Source organism: Argiope bruennichi, chromosome 10, assembly GCF_947563725.1.
Source record: "Argiope bruennichi chromosome 10, qqArgBrue1.1, whole genome shotgun sequence".
Classification (NCBI taxonomy): Eukaryota; Metazoa; Arthropoda; class Arachnida; order Araneae; family Araneidae; genus Argiope; species Argiope bruennichi.
Window position 1 is genome coordinate 48,146,029 of NC_079160.1, and position 24,261 is coordinate 48,170,289.

The 24,261-nt window shown below is 28.6% G+C and overlaps 1 protein-coding gene across 2 annotated transcripts in view; it reads right to left on the reverse strand.

The window, feature by feature from the left end:
• Nucleotides 1–441: 441 nt before the first annotated feature.
• The window catches only part of LOC129988072 (TBC1 domain family member 25-like), a 32,817-nt gene continuing 8,997 nt past the window's right edge, over nt 442–24,261 (reverse strand). The window contains exons 2-6 of one of the 2 annotated variants that reach the window (XM_056096182.1): nt 8,689–8,798; nt 6,970–7,103; nt 4,164–4,276; nt 3,683–3,998; nt 442–3,080 (exon numbers count right to left, since the gene is read on the reverse strand). In XM_056096182.1, coding sequence (XP_055952157.1) covers nt 1,417–3,080; nt 3,683–3,998; nt 4,164–4,276; nt 6,970–7,103; nt 8,689–8,798 — 2,337 coding nt within the window. In that variant the 3' untranslated portion in view covers nt 442–1,416. Of the gene's footprint in view, nt 3,081–3,682; nt 3,999–4,163; nt 4,277–6,913; nt 7,104–8,688; nt 8,799–24,261 lie in introns of those variants that run through there. The other variant, XM_056096183.1, reaches the window with a different exon arrangement.

A 24,261-nucleotide genomic window follows, 5' to 3' on the forward strand; every position in this document is an offset into this window, starting at 1 on the left:
GTTTTATTAACTGTTATCATTTAGCGGTGGAAACTAAGTGATTTTTCTTCTTTCGGTGTGAGAAGAATTGCTAACTCGATTTTCGAAACAACTTGCTCAGCTGGCTAATGCGATAAGGCTTTAAAGAATGATTTGTATGCTAAGTGAAGTTGAACCAGAAAAATATTCCACATACAGTCAGACCTCGGTAAATTGTCACTTTGGCAGATATAGTGGTTATGGTATCTAAAATAAAGGCATGATATAATCAGAATTTAAATAACCTTATTTAAAAATAGTTTAAGATTTGCAAACACGTTAAATAAGGGATGATGGTTACTAAATGACAGTTTACAGAGAATTGACTGCAAGTGAAATATTATTTATATAGAATGCTTTTAAATAATTTTAAATGATAGATGTCCGAGCTACAAAAATAGAGTCATTCAATAAATAACAAACTTTAAAATTCAATTTTCTATATTTCTAATGTTTTTTAACAGGGACAGAACTACGATGGATTCATAAAAATTGACACAATAAAATGCTTATATCAAGTTCCTTATAAAAACATGTGCGGTAAACAGTGCGTACAAAATGCTTTACTTATGCATTCCAGCAGCATTCACAACAAAAAAAACTTAAAAACATAACAAAACAAACGATAACAATACACACTTTCCATGCGCAAACACAACATTCCGACGAAACTTACAATATGTATGAAAATAAAACAAGCTACTCTGCATAATGGGAGCTTTTAGAAACACATCACTCATTGACTCAGTCACTCATAAATAAAAAAAAAAAATTCGAAACCATTCATGCATCGAAATTCATATTTTATACTACATTTAAAATGGCCGTGAAGCATTGTTGAAGATTTAATTTCAAATAAAATTACAGATATTATAAAATATCGATACTGATATTATATATAATACTCATTATTTTCTGTAAATCAGAAAATTATCTGAATGTTAATTGGAATGTAGAAACAGTTTTACTTATTTACAATCACATATACACATTAATTATCACAATTCACCAGGAAATTTATATTGCTATTAGATAGCATATGACACACTGAGGTCACTGGAAAACAAGTACTATGATAGATGTTTTAGTCAAACTAGCTAATAAAATTATGAAATTATATAAACATTACATAATATTTATGTTTAAATGAAACTTCGTTCTTATAGTCAAAGCGTAAAAAATATCGAAAATCAGCCATATCACAAATGTTCAATAATGCATGCACCGGTATACAAGATATTCAGAGAGAAAAAATTTACATTATATATCAAATCTAAAGTACTTTTTTTCAGTCAGAGAGACACTTGTGTATATTCAAATGAGATCCATTACTGAGATAAGTAGTGAAATAATATGAATTCCACAGGAATCTTAAAAATGTCCTACCAGTTTTGAAATTTAGGAATCGAGGTCGTCGCTCATTTCTCCTTTATCCTCAACGTCCCAACCCATGTTGAGGTAATCTGTAAACATACTGCGTGCATCAGGAAGAACTTTCATCACCTTGTGCTTTCTTACGTACCTATCGAAGTGTATCGCCAATTCGTTAAAATCGTATCTCTGTTTCAAGATTTCCTCTCTATGGCATTTGATCATGGCAATGCACATAAAAAGTAGGAAAGGATTACCATCCCCCAGAACATGGGGAGGAGGTAACATTTCCTTCTTTCTATCGAAGTATGTTTCAACTTCTTCGTACTGGCGACCAGCCATGGAGTCCATAAAATCATCAGCATCGACAGAATACTCTCCATAATCATCATCGGATTCATAGGCATCATCTTCATCATCAGCCAGCGTGGAAGCCTCTTTAGAATCATCATCTGACATGTAACCTTCACTGTGGCTTCGACGAGATCTGGAAGGTGGTCTGCTTTCTTCTTCCACATCCGAAAGGTCTTCTGAGATTGTACTATAGTTGGAATCGCTGCTTCCATGCCTTTGTCTATTGTTGACGTCATCAATTTCTTCGTCGATGTCTCGTCCCCCGACTGCACAAGATTTGATTTCGAACTGCTTGCCATTCAGCCAGTTGTTTAATTGAATTTCATTGACAGTGTTGGAATAGCACCATTGGTTTCGCAAGAAATCTCTGGCTTCATGCAAAGCTTCCCTTACTTTTGGTCTTTCCTCGAAAACTTCACCACAAGACCAACTCTGACAGATTTCAGGTTGAAGCGATTTCTTCCTCTCGGGTATCTTACACGATCTCACTGTAAGTGGAGAGGATTGTGAATGCTTGTTTAGTCTATACAACTTTCCAGTTATATAAGAACGAAATTTTCTTTTTCTGTAATGAATAGGAAGCTTTATATCACCTTCACAAGAACTGTCATTGAAATCCAAGTTTCTTGCCATTGATTCTCTTCGAACTCGGAGTTGCCATTTCTTAATTTCTTCATTTCTTGCATTATTCGATACTGATTGAGATAGGGAATTCACGTCATGGTTCGATGCAAAATGCCCTTCATCTAACTTCAAGTAATCCTTTGCTGTAGTTCGATCTTTGAGTGCGTTGCAGATTTCTTCTGTTGGAAACTTCACATCATATAATTCCAGATTATTTTGAGGTGGTCTTGGTGGTAGGGATCCCCATAAAACTTCCATCATACCCAACATTTCTTGGTAAGGGAATTCACGTTTCAAGTCCAATAGCAGCCAGCGATAACAAAATAAGAGGTCTAAGGCCTCCTGTTCTTCAAGATAGTGAAATAGTTCAGGATCATAAAATCTCACCATTTTCTGCAAGTGACGAAATTTCATTTTCATGGCACGTCCATCTAGTTTAAAGTTCGTTCTTGTTCTCTTCATGAGGCCGCAGAAACAAACGTATGCTTCAGATTCCTTTTTCATGATGTACAGGATTGGAGAAAGGAGATCACTCATTCCTTGGCAGTACGATACACTGGGGTGGTTTACAGCGTATGTCGTCAGAATGTTGAATAACGCTCTTACGTTGTTGTTGTCATCTGAACCGGAATAAAATTTTTCTGTGCGATCTGTTCTTCTGACATCTTTCCTGACCATGGTAGTGATATCTTGCAGGACATCTGGTATCGTCCCTATAAGACAAAAAATGATATTTAATTTAATATTCAAAAAAATTTTCTTCCATTACAGCATCTAAAATGCCAATTCAAAACTCAATTTTAAACAAAAATTTAATAATTTCTAAAAACATTGCTTGAAAGCTTGCTTTAAATATTTTAACCAAACTTTTTTTCAAAATCAGTTCAAATCCTTTAAGATAATATGCTAATTATAACCGCTCAGCTCAGTTTTACATCATTACGATACAGTTTAGAAGCTACAAAACGACTATTTGAGAGAGGATCAAGAAGAACCATAGATTAATTACATGGAAGTCACATAACAAACAATATCAACTAAAAAATAATATTCAAGGAATCTTTCCTTGAATATTGATTTCCTAATCTCAGAAAATTCTCTTAAAAATCCAGCTGTTATATTTATATAATTTTTTTATATTGTCTTTAAAATTTGTAATCATGATGAGTGATTAAAATTTGTACTGGTTCATTTTAGCATTATTCGTTATTTCATTAACTGAAATCAATTATTCAAAAGAAGAAAATGAGTTATGTTAAAATTTGTGAATTAAAAAGGATTGGAAACCCTAAAAACTTTTAAAACAATTAATTACCTGCTCGCATTAAATGTTGCCACCGGTATCTCAATTGATAATACTCTTCACACTTGGAGCTCAAATAGCTGTTCCTCTCTTGCAGTGTAAGGCCTTGTGGAAAAACATTGAGCAAATGTTTCCAAATCACTGGCCGCATGGACGGTTCCACACCCCCTCTGAAGACGGACATGTGAAGCTCACGGTTGTTGACCACTCTGCCATCTTTATCCAGTAAACTATTATATTCGGCATCATCCATCGGCGGCTTAACCATTGCGCCATTGCTGTAATCTATACTGAATGCTCGTTGGAACCTCATCATAGCTGATTCCATCTGAAAAGTATACATTATATTATATAATATTTATAAGACGATTCTACTGAAAAACAGAGAAAAATGTCTATATATTGTATTAATAACAATTATAGTTACTATGATAAAACCAGCAGATTAGCGAAATTTCAACATTTATTGAAATAATGAAGAAAAGGAACTTACATGACTGATTATGGAGCCTGCAAGACTTTTTCTTTCTTGGCAACTTCGGAAATTTTCTTCGTCGTCCATATTAATTATGTCAGCTGGGCAGATGATATCCCACTCTTCTAATGCTATCAGAGTATAAATTACTTCTTGTTAGTCAACTAAGGACATGTTATAAAAATATACAGAAATCATCTACGAATGGTAATAAAATGTATGATAACTAAGAAATCACAAAATATAAGCAATACATACAATTACAATTTTTCCCTTTTAAAACTAGAAACAACAACAAAAAAAAAAACGAAGATAAATTTCAAATATTGGAGAATATTTCAGAATTTTTAGATTCACTTAATTCTTACTGGCATGCAGTCGTTAGCTTTAGTCAAATGTATAATTAAAGAATTTAAATGAGTCCATTTTTTAATCGGTAAAAAATTGCAGTAATGCTACATTTTACTCTTACTATAGTTTTTTTACATGCTCGCTTCTTTCCATTTGTGGATAATTTTTATTTATTTTATAAACAAGTTAATCCTTAAATTATCAACGAGATGCATATATCTCACTATGTAGAATATAAACAACAATGGGGCTTTACTAATTCTAAAACTTATTGAATATTGTCCCATTGGTTCAAAGTTCAGTAGATGTTATGGAAAGATAGAACCCAAGCTTTATGTAGCATGTGCCTGCCAAATTCCACACTGCAAACTATGCTTTGCATCTTGCCAACACGATATTAATTTATACGCATTCTGTGCAAAACAATACATAAAAATTAAATGCAAGATATATGTTGTTATTTTGTCTCTTACTTAGAATACCAGTCGGAGCTATGTCCACCCTTTTAAATTTCTACCCCCTCATAATGACCAAATTTGATTAATTTCAATAAACCTATCTAATGCATTTTTATTAATAAAAAAAGATTAGATTTAAAAATGATTCCAAAAGAAAAAAAAATTGGAAGTCTGATTGCTAAATCTTCTATTTTGCAGGTAGATTTACCTTTTTATTTTATAGAGAAAAATATTCATTATGAAAATTAATCCGAAGTTAATATTATTTTTCCTACTATAGGGCAATTTTTAACTTTTAATGCCTTTTTATCTTTTTCGTCGAATTCAACTATATAGATTAGAAACTATTATCAAAGCATGAATGAAACCAAAAACGCCTGAAGTTATTAATCTATTATAAAGTAAACACCATCCTTACTTTATAATTCATCAAGTCAATAAGAATTCTACAGTCTTTATCAACTTATTCAGACTTAACTTTCCTTTTCGAGGTTCAAAGTTAAGCAAATCAACCACATTTTTGAACGTTTAAAATATTTTGAATCTGATAAATATGATATTTTGTTACATTCACAATTCTCATTTACCAGCCTCCATCTACAGCCATTGTACTCTAGTAATTTAGATAATTCTTAGACAATACTTTCACTTCTAGATATTTTCCGGATGTTTATTTTAAATTTTAGTGATTAGACATCGCGACTATTATTTGAAATCACGTTTCATCCCACACGCCATTTTCATTTCAGACAGGCTGATAATTTTCGGCTTCGTATTCGGTTTCAAAAGACAATTGTATCACTGAAATTCATTTACGAATTCGTATGATAAAATCTGATGAAATGGCACAGAAGGAAAACATTTTCTTCCGGTTGCAATGTTTATCTTCTTTTTTAATTAAAAAAAGTTAATAAATGTGATAAATTTACCAACTAACGTTTTTTTTTAAATCTCAGATTAAATTGCATCTTATCCACAACTAATAACTTTAAACGAGTAATTCTTGTATAGTATATATAAATTTATTTCGTGTATCTCGAAAACGGCTCAAACGATTTGGATCAAATTTTATATTTGGATAAGGTTTTGCCCTTTAAGTTCATCTATATAAATGTCTTTCCTGAAAGAACCAAACTAAATATTGACACGTGGCTATATATAAGCGTATCAGAGATGGAGTAGTGGTTAGGGCTTTGGACTCCTATGCATTCATCTTAGGTATGATCCTGCGTTTGTAATTCATTCAGGTTTCGCTTATAACTTTAAATGAACCATAGGATAGGATTTTATTGACAATTTTAGATAGAAAAACAAACTTCAGAGCAAAGCTCGGTGTCCCAGATACTTAATTATATGTGAGATGCAGCGTTTATTTCGATTTTTGCAAAATGGTGAATATTACTATTTATTGAAAGTTTCTGACTATTTCCTTATTTAAATGTTTTTATTCCATCTTTTAAGTTCATAAAAGTCGATGACTATGTGCTATTTTAATATTTTTTTTTTCTAATAATAAAGCTCAAGCAAAAATTGTAACAAATATTTACCAAAACAAATTATGAAACTCAAAATGTGCGTAGATACGTATTAAAATTTTTAATCACTTTCTTTATGCAACTTTATAGAGAAATAATTTCCATCTCATCTCCTCTGAAATGAAGTTTCTGAAAGACGAATTTCACTTTAATTACTAGGAATATTTAAAAGATTTAATTAAATTTTATCCGAATTAAGAAGGATTTAACCTAAATAATATTTTTAAGTAAGAAAGATACCTCGGTTAGGCAGTTCTATACGTTTTCAATTAATCAAGTTATAAGAAAATTCAACTTTTAAATTTTTTTGCCAGTCGGAAATTATAACATCGTTAAAATGCAGAATTTAAAGAAATAAATTCCACCTGTTGTACAAGTGCGTAATATTTTGGAGCGTCTGTAAACAGATCAATTATGGACTTACTGGATTAACAAAGAAAGGGAAATGTTCTGATTAAAACGACAAAAGTAGGCAATTACTTTTATCGATTTTCTGTAACTCGACTGTGAGGCAAAGAGATGGTTTAGATGCTTCCGAGATGGCTCCATCTAAATCCCAATCAGATGTCAGAGGAATGTATGCCTTGTCCTTTTTAAAATTAATTGTGAACTCTCTGGAAAAAAAGACATCATAAGTAATTAACTAAATGCAATTAAGGATTAAGATTTGAACAGGAATATTTGTATTATTTAAAAACTATCTGATGAATGATTTGTAGTTTTTTTTTTAATTTAATTGAGCGAGACATGACAATTTCTTTGAAGAAAGAATGGTAATTATCTATGTTAGATCTTTTCACCAGTTTAATGTAATAACTGTCAATCAATTGTACATTTGATGGGAGGGGGAGGATTTAATGAAAAACCATATTTTTAATATTTTGAAATGCATTATCAAATATGTGGGATGCAAAATTTTCTATAGTAAGTTTATGGTATTTAATTAATTATTTATATTGAGAGTAGAATCTTAATTCTCCCTCATGTTGAAGTAAACCCATTTGTTTTATCATAATTTATGAGCTATCAATATTATGTACGATTTGTATGTTCTATTTCGTTAAAAAATATCGTCTAAATTTTTTATTATTTTTAATGGTAAGAAAAAAAATACTTTATTATAATTCAAGAGATCAGCTAAAAAACAGATTCGAAAATGATCAAGGATTAATGAAGAAAATATATTCCGAAAACAACTGTAATAACACTTGAGGATATATGTAAACAGATGCTCTAATTTTCAAAGAATTTATTTACGTCATTCAGTATGCATTTGTCTTTTCTTGTAAGGGTAAAATAATTACCATATTTCCAAATGGAAAAAAAATGGGTTCCTTTGTATTTTCCAACAACAGTCTATTATTCCTCGTATATGCAAAACAGGTGAAAGACAGCTGTTATCTGCATACCGGGAAATTGTAATGATATCAGAAACCTATGTCCAGTTTGTTTTTACGAGCGAAATATCAAGATTTCTGCAATCTGCGTAAATGAAGCTGGAGCTATGAATCATTGGGAGTGTTCGGCAGGTGGTAATAGAGGACGAGCAGCTCAATGATTTTTACGTTAATAAAACCGTCAAAGCCTTACCAAGTGTAAAAATATTGACATAAAATCATGCTTAGACAACCGTGCTTTGGAACTTTAGCTGAATGAAATTTGCGTGCGAAACATCTTGTGTGGTCTGCTCAAGGATTTTGTGGTGACGAAAATAAAAGGTGTTGGATTATTCACATGATTCTGACGAAGATAAAAGCAAGCAAAAAAAAATGAATATTGTCGCGAAATAAGTATAAATAATTTTTATTAATTATTTATAATTTTAAATTATTTATAATTTAATAAAAAGTATAAATAATTTTTTTAAAAGTCTATTTATAGGATATTCTAAACTATTCTAACGTATTCCATCAGCAGGAAAAATTTAACTGCTTACTTAAAACTATCATTAATCTGCGATACTTAAAATTAACATTCATCCTTCAAAGAAATCAAATTTAATTTTACTTTTAATAAGAAACCAAAATTCTGAATCTTACATTTGAAGATATTGACAATCTATATTTCTGTATTTTTAAATCATATAAAAATAATTTCAAGATTTTTCTAATTTTTTTAAATTTTTGTTCGAGTTTTTATTGGAATCATTTTGAATAACTAATGTAAAGGGAAAAGATATTTTAATCCTATTTTACTTACCCTTCAATACTAAAAAGGCGTGCTAATTGGTTTCTGAGTTTAATGTAATTGATAGTCTGAGGGTCTATTGTGAAATGTTCGGCAGTGCATCTTTTTTGTCCAGTGTCTTTCTGCAAATAGAGAAATGGATTATTCAGAACAATTTTAAAATGGAACATATATTTTCTTTATTCAATACTGTCTCCTTAAACACCATGCATTACTCTAGTATAAATTTACACAAACCCTTTTTATAAACTAATAATGTACAAAAGCCCATTATACTAAGATATTATATAATCCAAAAGTACATAAGAAAAAAATTCATACATACAAAATATCCAAGAAAAGTAAAATTGTGATAAATAAAACAGCAATTATCTTTTTAATTAACATTTATAATGTTACGCATACTTGAAAATTACGAGATACTAAATTTTTTTCTAAATAAATTATACGTTTTAGAAAACAAAACCGAAAGTATCTTGATACAGATCTTTGAAAATTCTTGATCGTGAAACGATTTACGTCTTTTTACGATAGATATGATTGCACCGAACAAAGAATTCCTTTTTTAAGAACTTAGCACTAAATAACCCACGATTATTTCCTGATAAGTTTGTTTTTAGAATCAAACTGAGTCTTCTCAAGTACCTAACAGAACGAAAAACATAATGCTTGTCACTCAAATGATAAGTTCACTACACCTTATGACCTCTCTAGATTAAGGGGATAAATGATTCAAGAGATGCAATAAAGGAAGGGTTGAGAGGAACACTTTATCAGAAAAAAAGTCAGGAACTGATAAAAAGCTTCGAAAGTAATCATTTAACAAATAACTAATCGTTTTACAACGTGGGATTTTCGAACTTTAGTTTACAATTATCTGTTAATGATTCTAGAATGTGTGGGATCCAGAGATCAAGAACGGAAAGCAATTGCGTTTATTAGCTCAGTAAACAACAATCAAGTGCTGATTATTGTAGTTGCTATCATTTGAAAAATAATGGCGTGAAAAATATTGAAAAGAGTGGTTTTGTTTATCCATTTTCTAAAGTTTTAGACAAGCGGCATTGTCTAATTTTAACAGACAAATTAAAACAACAAAAACAATTATTACAAATTTTTATCCACAAACCATTTTTAAAGATCTTAAACCAAACTGCTATAATTTAAATTTTAAATAAAGAATATTTCAGATTAAGGCTATTATCAGAACCATATGATTAGTCATAAATTTCAATTGCATAACTTGATAAATCTCAATGTTAAGACAATTAAAGCCTTTATAGATGTTTAAATATTAATTGGCTCGCAAGTAATTTAGTAATGTTGTTTCAAATAATTTAAATTACAGAACAGTAAACACAATCATGTGAATAAAGACTTAAGCGAAAAATATCCCAAGAGGTTAGATCAAGTAATCTAGGCGTTCAGGTTCTTAAATATCAATAGTCATTTTGAAACTTTTAAGAAAGGTGACATAAAGTAGATTTCTGCAGTACGCATCCGCGTATATGGAAGAGCAATTTGAATAAAATCTTGAAATAATTTCTGATCAGCAACGCAGGGCTTACTCAATGAGCCAGTCTGATATTCCTTTTGGATATCTTTCTTTTCTGATATCCGAAACGTCTCTTGAAACATTTTCTCGAGTGAAAAATCAAAAGTAGTTTTTACAAATAATTGGTGATATAATTGATGGTTTATGATTTTTTTTTTAAATAATCAACTTAAATGAAACTTTTTACTGATGCATTTTAAACAAATTTAATGTTTTTTTTATGAAAAATATGACTAACAATAGAGAGAATAATTAGAATGTGAAAATTGCCCATCTTAAGAAATTTATTAAACTTATGAATCGAGTTTTTATACTAAATAAAACGAGCTATACTATACGAGCTATGAAAGCAAAAAAAAATGTTATATCAGTTTTGGGTATTATTAATAAAGAATGATATATTTATCTAAATTCGAAGTGTTGAAAAAAATAATTGATTCCAATTAATGGTAATAAAATTAATGGGTAATGAAAATTTATTTCGATATATTCAATTTATTTCACAAATCTTTTTAAAATTTAGTTTGTCTTTTTTTTCTTGTTCAGAAAAAACATTTAAAGGATAAATGCGAGTTTTATATTTTTGATTTATATACGTACCATTAAATAAATAATAGGATAAAATTAAATGTAATGTGAAATTATTTTTCTTTTAATAAACCAATGCTTTCTACAAGAAATCCATTTATACTTATAGTTCATAGTAACCAGAATCTTTATAAATAGAAACTGATAAAAATTATCATTTTGATTCAGTATGACTAAGTTAGCTTGATAAAGTAAGATTATTTGAAGTTGCCGGGGGAAATTTTTATTTTTAACTCGGAATTGAAATTTCCTCAATAGCGATATGCTAATCTAAAATTCGGTTCAAGAGATTTTTTTTTTTTAAATGAGGCCGAGTGTGCACACAGATCACACCACATTAAATTATCCTCCAGAATTATTCTTATCATTATAACAGCACAAAGAGGTTTCATAATCCTACGATATCGAATATGTAGGTTGAATATTTGCTTATCATTCCATCGCATATGTAAAACAGAAGAAAAAAATTATATTCATTGTGTTGAAAGGGATTAAAAATTATTTGAATACCGATTATCTTCATAAACAATTTTTTTTTAAGTTTTAAAATCATTGAGTTCACATGAGATAAAGTGTTAAAAAGCATTTTTTTTTTTTTTTTTTTTGAAATTCGCAAATTGGATAAAAATAATCGGAACATTATGATTATTCTATAAATAAAAATTTAATTAAATTTCAGTTCTGAAAATGTTTCAAAGCTGAATAGATCTAGTAAATTTGTTTAATAATTGAAACAATAGCATTTCTTAACAGCAGAATATTTTCTAGTTGTTCGCAAAAGTTAGTTAGAAGCTAGATTTATAAAACTATATAAAATAAATTTTCATTCAAATTGTTAATAGCATGGTTATAAGACAAAAATGGTAAGAACTGAATGATAAAACCTTTACAACATACTTTTAATTACTTTACTTTAATTTTTTAATTACCTAACTTTTATGCTTAAAACTACCTTCTAAAGTTTATTTTATGACACATATTTTAAATTTGTGCCATTAAAAAAAGTTTGTGACTTCATTGACTATCTTCATAGAGTAAAAGTCACTACTTTATATTAATATAAATAAAAGTAATTGCAGATTCGTATGAATGTATGTTCTCTCCTAAACAACTATGCCGAATTCAATCAAATTTTTAACGCTTTTTATATAAGAATACTGTAAATTTTTCAAAGTAGCAAAATTAATTAAAAATTCAATTAATTAAGTCACTACTTTATCTTAATATAAATAAAAGTCATTGTAGCTTCGTATGAATGTCTGTTCCCTCCTAAACAACAAGGCCGAATTCAATAAATTTTTAGCGCTTTTTATATATTGTAAATTTTTGAAAGCAGAAAAATTAATTAAAAATTCAATTAATTAGAAATTAACAAATTTATCTTTCTTACATTTTGAACTACTGTACCACTACTTTTTTTTTAACATTTCTCTTTTATTTTAATTTGTTAACGCTTTTATAGATCTTAAACTACCATTTTAATTATGTCTAAAACTAAGTTTAAGTCATGCGCTCAAAGTAAAGACAAACTTTCTTATATTTCAACATTTGTGAACACAATTTGCGTGGCTATTGTAACAAGTATTAATAAGTTATGTGGACAATTAACAAATGGTGATATTTAAAAATCGTCCGGTAAAAGTAATATTTCATTTTTATAGTAAAAGTAGATGATAAAGATGATAAAAGAAGTTTGTATATAAAAGTATTTATTTTTTCCAAAAACAATTTTTAAGCTAAAAAATTTCCGGAATTGTAGGATTTTAATCCCTGTTAAAACCGAGTAAATCAAGCAGTCATATATAAAAATTGATATAAAATTTGATTTCGATTTCAAAGGAAAGTTGACATTTAATGCATTGCTGGAATTTAAGTTTTAAATTAAAATATAAAAAAAATTATGGATAGTAAAATCTGATGATAAAATCTTAAAATAATATTTTTGAAATTCGAACGTGTCTAGGTCTTATATTAGATTTCTTATTTCATCGAGTGTCGTCAAAAAATATTATGGGTGTAACATCAATCCATTCAAATATTTCTTCATATATCATATTGCTAAGTAAACAACTTAATCTTCGAATCTTTACTTTGCCTATTACAAAATTTTTTCTTCATGACACAGCACACTTAGACAATCATCAATCAATTAAATCAGTGGTTAACCTTTTTAATCGTAACATCAAATTTAGTTCAATCACAAGGGATGTCAAGGTAAAAATGCGATCGCCAACAGGTGAAATAGCATTTTCTTCGAAAAAGTTCAAGGCGGTGATTGCAGAACGTGTTTACTTCCAATCGCATAGCTTCCCGCTCCTACCGCATAGTTCACCGGATTAATCGCATGATCCATGATACAATATACAATTGATCTAAGAGTTTAGAAAGATATTTTACTAAAGAATGCAGCAAAGGAAATAAAAATATTTGAAAAAAAAAACACGTGAGCAGTATGTCACGAATATCCATCTTCCTAAAAGAATGATTTCTTCTTTATTTTTTTACGAGTTTTACTTCCCTCTAACTTGAGAATATCTGAAGAGTTTCATAGTTATAGCCTGTTTATATGTGGAAATTCAGATATTAAATGTCATTCCAAGATTCTTTTATAACAATAAAATGTACAAAGAGCAAATGAATATTTCTGTGTTACACAACTTAAATTTAATAGATATTTGTACATCATGAAAAATAAAATTAAATAGCCAGAAAGATGTGTTCCTACTTCGATATTTTTTTCTGTATAAATTACTATAAACACTCATTTATAATAAGTAGTAGTTAAATTTAATACTGATTACATTAAATCATCACAAATTTATAAATTGAATATCCGTTTTTTTTAAGCATAGAAGTTAAATGAGCATTAAAAAATTTCAGTGTCGTTCTAAGAGGAATGAAATAGGATTAAATGATACTAGATTTCACCGCAAACAAATCTAAACAAATCGTCGTACAAATATTATTTTTATACCTTCTTAAAATTCAAAACATTAGCCTTATAGTGATATCCATTTCATAATTGTAAAAATTTTTCTCCGAGTTTGAATCAATTTTTCAAAGTCAATTTAAACATGAATTTTATCAATTTCCCACCCCCATTTTGTACGATCATAATTTGTATAATTTACAAATATAGGAATTTTGTTTTTTCTTACATAGATATAGAACAAAAAGAAGCAGCTGAAATCCCAGGGTACAGTAGAAAATCAAATAAATGCATTAAAGTTTATATAATTAATAACATATTTGTACATGAATAGTATATTAATTTGTATATTAATAGCATTTCGTACACTTTAAAATCAAATCCACTAAAACATCAGAAAATTTCTTTGAATAATTCATTCATACATTAATTATACTAAAAATCATTCTACAATTGAGGTAATTTCATTCAAGACATTAAAAAAATAGTAAAAATCTGCAAGCTGGATTCGACAGAACAGAAAGTCTAAAACCAAAATTAATTCCATTCCTTCTCTTCGAAATGGGGGTCTTACTTTTACTCAATATAAACATTTTATTGTGAATATTTTAAATAATATATCAAAAAAGGACACCAATCTTTGCATAATAGAATATTTTACAAGGGATGTCCTATTTCTACTATTACTAAGGTATTGATTATTTCAAAAATTATATACAATGTTTCATTCATATTATTCTGCATAATAGTCGGCCATGATTCTATCACAAAAGAGCAATTTGCAACGAACTCTGAATGGCGTCATCATTTCAATTACTCCCATCACTGCATTCCCAGAATACCATAACATTAAGCGAATGATTTCCGCATAGCAATCTCACACATGTTTTTCATTGCCACTGCCTCAACCCTAGTGTTTAATATTGAAGTCAAGAAGTTGTGAAGATGAGAAAGAACCTGTTTCAAGTGCTCGGTTATTGCACTCGCACAGCTCTTCCGGATGTCTTCCGACTATTTGTCTGCAAGCCCCTGCAGAGAAAGTGTCCAAGCACGGGAATTTTGAAGTCTACCCTTGGAGGTCATTTAACTGAAAAGTCCGATTTCGTAAGCTGTCAGCTTTATTTCTTTTTGCTTCGGCAGATCTTGTGGTGATGTTTTGAAATCGGACTACATGCACAGAGAGATTTATAAGGATTGCAGCACTCGTTTTGAAAGCTTAAGGCGGATCTCTACCAACCCTATCTTCATCAAACAATTTTTCTTCTTGCGTAAAATTACACGACTTTTAAACATCGTAAATCTATAGCAGGTAAACAAAGTTTCAAGGTTATTGGATTGAAGTCGTTTATTTGCTTTAAAAGGAAAATTTTTCTGAAAAGGCGGTTATAGCAAACCACAAAATTGGGAAATATGAGAAAGCGCGCACCTGAATGTAAAATAAGGGTATTATTTGTTACATGAAGTAACGCATACAAATAAGGACAACCTGTTTATAAACAAATATATAGATAGATATAAGTAGAACAAGTAGTAATGAATGATTAATACAGATGTCATAAAATTACAGTTACTTATTCTCGAATTTTTAGAATATAAGTTCTAAGTGGAATTATTTTAATTTTAAAACACAGATAAATAAATGGATATGAAATAAAAAATGTCAAGAAATAATCAAAATTTTTTAAATCTAAATTGAATGAAAATTTATAATTTTTATAAAATTATGCGTAAAAATTAATTTAAAATTTGTCTTTCGGTTTAAGATGTAATTCATTTAATCAACTATTGTTATTTATAATTGAAATCGGGTAAAATTCTCTGAATACTTAAGTGTATCACAATGCACTGTAAGATCATCTTTCAAATGTACATGTATAACAATTAAACATGTACATTGTGAAATTTAGCTTACTCTTAAAGCAATTAAAGCTTCTGGAGATAATAACCAAGACTCGGAAATTGTAATCAGTAAAATATTATCCATTAACCCTTTTTTTATTAACATTACCTCCTGCAGGATAAAACAATCGCTTCAGGTGTTATCTATTTGTTTACCGTCAACATGTAGATAAAGGAGTTAAAAGGACGGATACTTTTTTTTATAACCAAAAAAAAAGTGTTGCAATGAACCCTTTAGGTTATACACGTGGATAGGGTACCAAAATACAATGTAGTCGTTTAAACAAAATGATTTTTTTTTTTTTTTTTTTTTTTTTTGCAGATCTACTTACAACAAAGAGTAGTTCATTACATACTACAATGTATTTATTTATATAACAGCTATTTCTTTAATGCTTATTTGCTCTTAATAGATGCACATTGATTTTTATATAAGAAAATTGGTTGCCTCAATGAATCCATAACGATTATTTTTTCAGACTGCGATTTCTATTGCCATTTTTTTTAATTCTTAAAGCAAGTCCCTGAATTCTGTATAATTTTACTCTATGATTGAACAAGTGAATTGATTTCAATAGCATTTAAAAAATATTACTTTACCCTCATAAAAAATGATTTGTATTTTATTATGTCTTTGTGATGCTTTCAGCTGAAATTGCCTCAGAAATGTTAACATTTTTTGGTTCTGACATCTTATGACGTCGAGTTTAAGTACTAGCAAATATTCGGTGAAGCAGCACTTAACCTTTACCTAGATGGTGTTTTTTATTAGTTTTAAAGGAATTCAGGCCTCACGAATGCGTTGGTTCTTTAACCGAGAATTAGAAGAAGGAAAGTCTTCAACGGTACATCCGTATTTTTTTTTTTTTTTCCTAGAGGGAATATATGAATTTTTACAAGTAATCTGTATTTCTGTATAGCTTGATGAAAATTTGAAATCAAACCATTAGTTTCATTATTATTATGTAAGTTATCTTACACAATTACTCAAAGAGTGGAATTACCTTAGAGATCCAAATTTCCTATTAGATGAACATCTAAAGATTTATGTCATTCAAATATCAGGCAGACAAGTTAGAAGAGCATTGTCAAATTTTGTACTCGAAATTTTGTCATAAATTATCAAATTGTGCACACAAAAAACACCCACTCTGATACGTTGGAATAAACCCATACTCCTCTGCGCCATTAGTTCGGAATCCAGTCATTTAAGGAACCTCATTTAAAAGAAATATTTTGAAATAAAAAAAAGAGGAAAAACTTTTTTTTTCTCTCTTGCTATGCAATTTTTTTTCTTTTTTTCCATATTTGCTGAAATATTTAATTTATTCTTATTACAGAATATATTTCCAAAAGGGACCTTGGTATTTTTAAGCCATTATTCTTATCTGCAAGCAAATTAGATTCCGTTTCATTGAATCATTTGTATAAGAGGGTAAAGTTCTAAAATAGGAAAAACATTATAAAGCAAAAAAAAAAAAAAAAATTACTTAGCAAAAATTAATTTAGAACTCGAATATAAAGAAGAGCAATTTATAAAAGCAGAGATGTGTAAAAAGCATATTTTATTAACATTCTTTGTCAAAGAATATTTTTCAATCGTAGGTATCTGGTATATTTTTGAAGGGTGACAATATTATAGCACTAAATGCAAATAAGACTTTCGTTTTGTTGTTGAAATATGAGGATATATTCGCAAGTGCTGAATATAAATAACAATTAAAAATAAATTGCTATTTTAAACAAAAAAAGAATTTTAGGGAAAGCTGCAACTTATAGAGTTAATTAGAATATTTTTCCAATATTGTTTTTAGATAAACTGTAAGAAAAGATCGAAACAATAAAATATTTGAAAATTTGCCACCTTTCCAAACACTTCATGCATCTCTTCTTCTTATTCTAATATTTAATAATCTAAATGAATCCAAACCACAAATTATTTTAACCACTTTATTTCCTGAACAATTGGAGCACCTGTAAAGCATAATAATCAAGTTTTCTGTTTTTCTTTTTTATTATATAATAGAAGTAAATTTTCTCACGAATAATTTCTTCACGTGACCTTAAGTTCCACATCAGATAAGAGAGCGATTTTAATTTCTTTCTCTCCTTGAGGAAGATGTGAACAAAGCAGGCCATAGGTGCGTCTTGCCTCGATTTACAAACCATAAAAAGAGTTCGCTGTAATGATGCCACAACATAAATTTAATAAGTTGCAACCCGCGAAAAGTACATTGAAGAATTTCTTTGACGTCATTTGAAAGCGAAATAAAATCTAAAGTAAACGAATGCTGCAAATTCGAAGCGAATTTTCTGTTCGGTTAAGGCCGTCGGAAATATTGCGTAAAATAGGTGAAATAAAAGTGCATTTGTAAGTAGATTGAATGGTTAGCAATTATCGCCAACCTGGCGCCATTTTTTTAATCGTTTTATTTGATGAAAAAAATGTCGGTCAGATTCATCAAGATCAATATTAACTGTAATTCTGGCTACGATTTCGATAGCACATAAAAAGTGAGTTAATGAAGTGACACCAAATAAATTATTAAATAAGTGCTAATACATAGTTTCGTCATGATTAGGAACGCATTATTGACTTACTTTTTTATTACATCACACCTTTCTTTCATCAAAATAAACATTGGCAACTGCAGTTTCAAAATAGGAAGTTCTAGAAAGCCAAAATAAAAATATTTACAGTTCTATGTTTATTTACAGTACTATGTTGTTCATTTTTGATCCTACGTAAGATTTCTTTGAACAACAAATTAATATACAAAGTATGATATAAAAGTTTGTTGCTTTTAAATACAAAAACTAGTATTATTTATATTTTATCACTCAATTTGCTTTTTAAAAAAAGCTAAAATAAATTTGTTATAATATGTGGGCTCAGAAATTACTTTTCTTTTTTTAAGAATATTTTATTAAGGCATCGGTTTTTCAGAAAGAAAAAGTTTGCAAGATATTATTTATTTAGACTTTAACATCAACTACTATAAGCAAAATCATATATGTTTTGTGTCGAAGCATATTACAATAGGTTTTTCCCCCTAGCATTCGTCAATAGAGGAGCCGCAAAGGCTTAGTGATAAGATCTCGGTTTCTGCGACGAATTGATCCAAGTTCGAAATGTGATTTCATCGAAAAATAACCATGTAAGTGAATATGGCGTGCGTTAAATCCTTCAGAATCAAACGCTCTCTCGCTATTGTGTTGTAGAAGTTTGAAGACGAGGACCGAGCAGGTGTCATTTTCGTCATCTAATGACGGTTCAAAATTGCTGAATCCATTCCAAAATATCCCTCGTGATCTTCAATATGGGTCGTAAATATAAATAATCTAAATTCATAACTTATATTTACTCAGATAATATGATTCATTACGCCTCAATATATTAGTATATACAACAAAATTCAGTTATTAATATCATAAAAATATCATGATTGATTTTTTAGATTAATGTCTGCTATAACTTAAAAGCTAGTTGATTTTGATTTTGAAATTCTGAACTAAGGTTTGTAAATACCGTGAAAAACACTAATGGTAACCAGCTCACCATATTTCTACACCGAACCAGCGAGAATATAAATGTCTTCGAACAGATAGAGTCTGCTCGTATGTATTGAGAATATTCGATGCAATTACAATTAGAAAATGCAATCTTCCCAATTCGAAGCTAAGATCACCGACTGGTTATTCCTGGTTCCTCGATAAAATTGCAGAAATTCAAATGAAAGAAATCATCAAAATCAAGGAATATTTTCAAAAGATTTTGATAGTACATTTAAGAATCATAAGAATTCTTTAAATAAAACGAATTTTCGTCGCGTTCATTGTCAATGAAAGAATATTTCTTTTTCATCTCCCAATATTTAAATAGAATTCAAATATAAATTAAAAAGCTGAACAGAATTTGAGAGTTTATTCGCGTTACTGAATTTAAAATGTACGTCAGTCAGTTCTTTCACGTTAATTCTTTTTTTTTTATCACACTATGCGGATTTCATCGCAAAAGTCCGCATTTTGCAGCCCTAAAGCCTAAAATTTCCAATGCAAATATGTAAATTTTAATATTTTTAATATATTTCCATAATGATCAACAAAATAAAATGCAAAGGAAAAAAAAACTGGCATGCATTATTTAAACAGAATAAAAATGTTTTGCCTATGTAAATTTATAATTCGAAACTTTTTTCCATTTTAATATCATATAGGATATTATTTTTTCATTTCAGTTGTTTTTTCATCTTAAAATGTTAACTTAACCTATGTTATGTCAGTATTAATAGAATAAAATCTAAATTAAAATATCCTTCTTCATAAAAGAGGTATACATTTCGCAAGCTCTACATTATCTAAAATAATAATTTTCAACTTTCGAGATCACAAGATTATTCACTACATCAGCGCATGCTAAATTTGTTACCACCTGGTTTACCCGAAAAGCCGATATCCATTATCATCTACTCCTTATTTAGTCAGAACTGATGAATATCGCTCTTAGGCATACTTTGCCCCTTGGAAAAGCAGGGAGAATCTTGCTTATCGCTATTTGTTTCAGAACAATCCATCCCGTTTTTTTTTCCCTGCCTGATCAGTTTCTAGCAATTTTTTACAGGCTTTTTTTATACTGATCATGCTGCTTTAATTTAGGCGAAATAATCAGTGCAATATTTCTTTTTATCGTCAAGGAAAAAATTATACAATGAAAACGGTTTAGAAAAAAATATTTGCTGTTTCTATATCTAGTTGCTTCAAATAGATAGTAATTACTAAGCAAAAAAAAAGTATACGATATTTGACAGACATATGTTTGCATTTTTTTTATTAGCTGGTCAGTGGAGAAAAATTTCTGGGTTTTATTTTTCTTGTGAAACTGTAATACTTTTACAATTCAAGGATTTTAATAAGTTTTAATGCCAAAGCAACGATAGAATTTTTTTTCAAAATACAGATAAAAACATGCTTTTGATATGATGAAATTCGCATAATTACATCTATAATTTCTAAACCGTCCATAATACCTTATATTTATATTAACTAAATGTTATTTTTTTCAAAGCACTAATTATTTTTCTTTTGAAATGTATAATTTTGTTTCCAATTTTTATCATCTCTGAAAATATTTAACCGAGAATTTCAAAACTATCTTTATTCAAAACTATCTTTTATTCCCTTTTCACCATTTTCAAATATTTTAAACAATATTTCTACTTTTACTATTTATCTCTTCTAGGAAACATACATATACGTGTAGACTTTTTATTATTCAAATTATTCAAGGTGAAAATTTTCATAAGCCTAAGATTAAAAATTCAGAAATATAATTAGCTTTCAGAACTTTTAACTTTTCAGAAATATAACTAATTTCTTTCTTATTGTTTAAATGATACAAAACTGGTAACGCAAAAATAAAAATTAAAAATACTTTTTTGCATTACTAAAAATTTGTTTCTAAAAAACTAAATAAAAAGAAATAGTGAAGAAAATGTTTCTTAAAAAGATGATATTGAAATACTTACCAAATGTTAGATGATTTTTTTAATCCATATAACAGAAAAAATGCTATTTTCATACAGAGTAAATTCGTTAAATATCCAAATCAAAATCCAAATTTTTAGAACACACGGAACATAACACCATCAACCTTGACAGTGTGTATCAGAAAGGTTAAATCTTATGCGATCTTCAGTATATAAGTGCATATAAAACGATTTTTGCTTTAACATACCAAACGACACTCGAAATGTGATCAAACAAACTACGTCTTTGTAGATGCAAATGCGAAACGAAGATAAATCCCAAAGAGTAGATGATATTGAAAACACCTGTTCTTTTCCCAATCAAGCATCTAATGACGTTTTCTGATTATGAAAATTAAAGATTCTTCGTGTTCTAGGTCATTTTAAAATAATTTATTTAAAAATTCACAAAAAAATTTAATTTGTTTTCAAATAGTGTATATTATTATAATTTTTAAATCATACGGATAATTTAGTATTGTACCTGAAACTTAGTTTGCAATTGACGCCATTTCATTTCGAATAAAAAAAAAATCGAATATCTTTGACTGTATACTGTATTCACTCCATACTTAAACTCAGTATATTTAATGAACAATTCAACATTCTTAATCTCAAAGGATAAAAAAATATCAAAAGAAATAAAATCTAAGAAATTGTTCTAAAAAAATCGATAGCATTTTATACCATTCACTTAAAATAAGCCTGATATAAACAGGAGAATTATAACTCGTATTCTCAAAATCAAAATCCTCTTACAATTTGAAGAATTTTTTTTGCTAACCTAATTAAAAGAATAAATTTATCGAGCTGCAGTTACAGCAGAAACAAAGTTAGGCACTCGTCTTTATGCTGCTTTTACATTAGTTAAAATAGTACCAAATCAGTCCAATAGAACTATCATCGGAAATATCACTTAAATTTGTTAATATTTTAATTATTAAAATGTTTTCCGAAAGCCAGACACTTCAAAGTAAAACGTTTTTTAATTTAATTTTTTTTAAAAATCGACCATTATGTTATCATCTGAAATTGAAGGAAACACTTTTAGTAGAAGTTTATTTTTATGATTATTAGAGGTCGGCGGATTTTGATTAACAGAAAATAACTTTTAGGAATTTTTCGACCACATATTTTTAGACTAAATCGAATAAAAAAAATAATATAAATATAGAAGTTTTTACTGGTTATTTCCTTCAACGTAAGACATATTTAAGGGAAAAATACGAAAATTTCTGCTTAAATTTGAAATATATATGTATATTTCCAAATTTGTACTTCAAGATTTATTTTTGGTCTATAATATTTGGCAGCTAATTTTATAAGTCTTATTATAAATAACAACTTTTTTAAACGCATAAAAACTGGTGTTTCAACTTCTATATCTTTTATTCGGTAGCATATCCAAATGTAAATTTAGTGGCTGTTACAGAAAAGTATTTCAACGACTCTTATAACTCCTTTGATAATAATATAAGATTTCCTATAAGAGGCAGTCTATAAACTCTATGATTTCGGATTACAATCCTTTTTAATATCCGATGAAATAAGATTTGTAAACGTCGTAATATAAAATGCTATTGCAAATACAATTTTAGTTATTAATTTAGACAATGAATAAGTAATAAAAATAAAAATGAAAATGTCTGAAGAAAACAGCTTAACTTTAACAATGGCGAAGTTTAATATTCTGACAAAAAAAAAGAAAAGAAAAGGAAAGTACCGATACAAAATGTATTCGAATTGGCATTGAAAAATTAATTAAAAATCAGAGAAAAATTGTATGGTAATAGATTTGGCACTGCTGAAAAGCTAAATTTCATATTTTAAAACAATTCAAATGATTATCTTTGCGTGAAGATATGTTCTGAAGTTATGGCGGAAAAACACATCTTTTTATCCCCATATCATCTCTTTTGAAGAAGCTTAGGAAGTTCTTATATAATAGTTAATCCTTTCAAGTGCTAAGGAATACATGTGTCAAATTTCATTCAAATCCATCGAGGGGCGTGGAACTGTATGAAGATAAATAAAATAAAATGATAAATAAAAAAAATTATATTGTATATATATATAATCCTTCTTTAATGCAATATGCTAATGTATTCATTTTTATCTCTTGGCCACATATGATTGCATTATTTTGAAATAAAAAGGTGTTATAATAATTGAAGAGACTGAAAACCAAAAATCAGTCCAGAAAAAGCAATATCCATTAACATCGGTATTTTTGCAAAACACTTTCTCAAGTTTTACATCCGTACATTAATTAATCATTAAGTATTTAATTAGTATTCAGAGTGCAACAAGTTAACTTTCACTTGACTCGTATTTCAATATCATGCCATTCATTTTGTTTCAATCGTTGCTTGAAAACATAGAAAAGTTCGCGAAAATAACAAATCAGAATATTTTTTGAATTATGGGATAGAAGTGTTATTGCTAAAGAATGTTTTCTCAATACGGGCAGTTTCACTTTCCTTGCGAATCTGACATCCCCATCCCCATAGGTGTGACATTCCCGGGGGATTTCCGATCACTTTTAGAGATGAAAGGCCGGTTTTCTGACCTTGGCATCGCGAACAACGGCTCATTAAATAAAAATACCAATATTTTATGAGGAAGTTGAGTTGTAATATCTCGGATGTGAAAAACCCACGACCGGATTCTACATTCTTATCGGTACGTTATTATTATTTGTAGGATTAATTTTTGTTTGGGATTTTTCTGTGACATCTACAAATAAAATGGAGCTAAGTCAAAAATGTAATTAAAGAAATTTCCGCGAAAGAATATATTTTTGTGATATGGAGGGAAAAGTTATACTTAAGAAGTAAATTTCATTATTCCAGCTCAAGGTATCGCAAGTTTTATTTAGATATTAAACACTAAATATTGATATTGAAATACATTAATATAATCAATGCATATACAATGATTGATAGAATTACTTTGTTTTTTCGATTTAAAAGAACAGAATGAAAATTATTATTTATGGCAATCATGCTCAAATATGTCATTACAATTTTAAGCAATAATAACTATTAAAGTGATAATTAAAATTTTAAAAAATGAAACATTTTATTGGC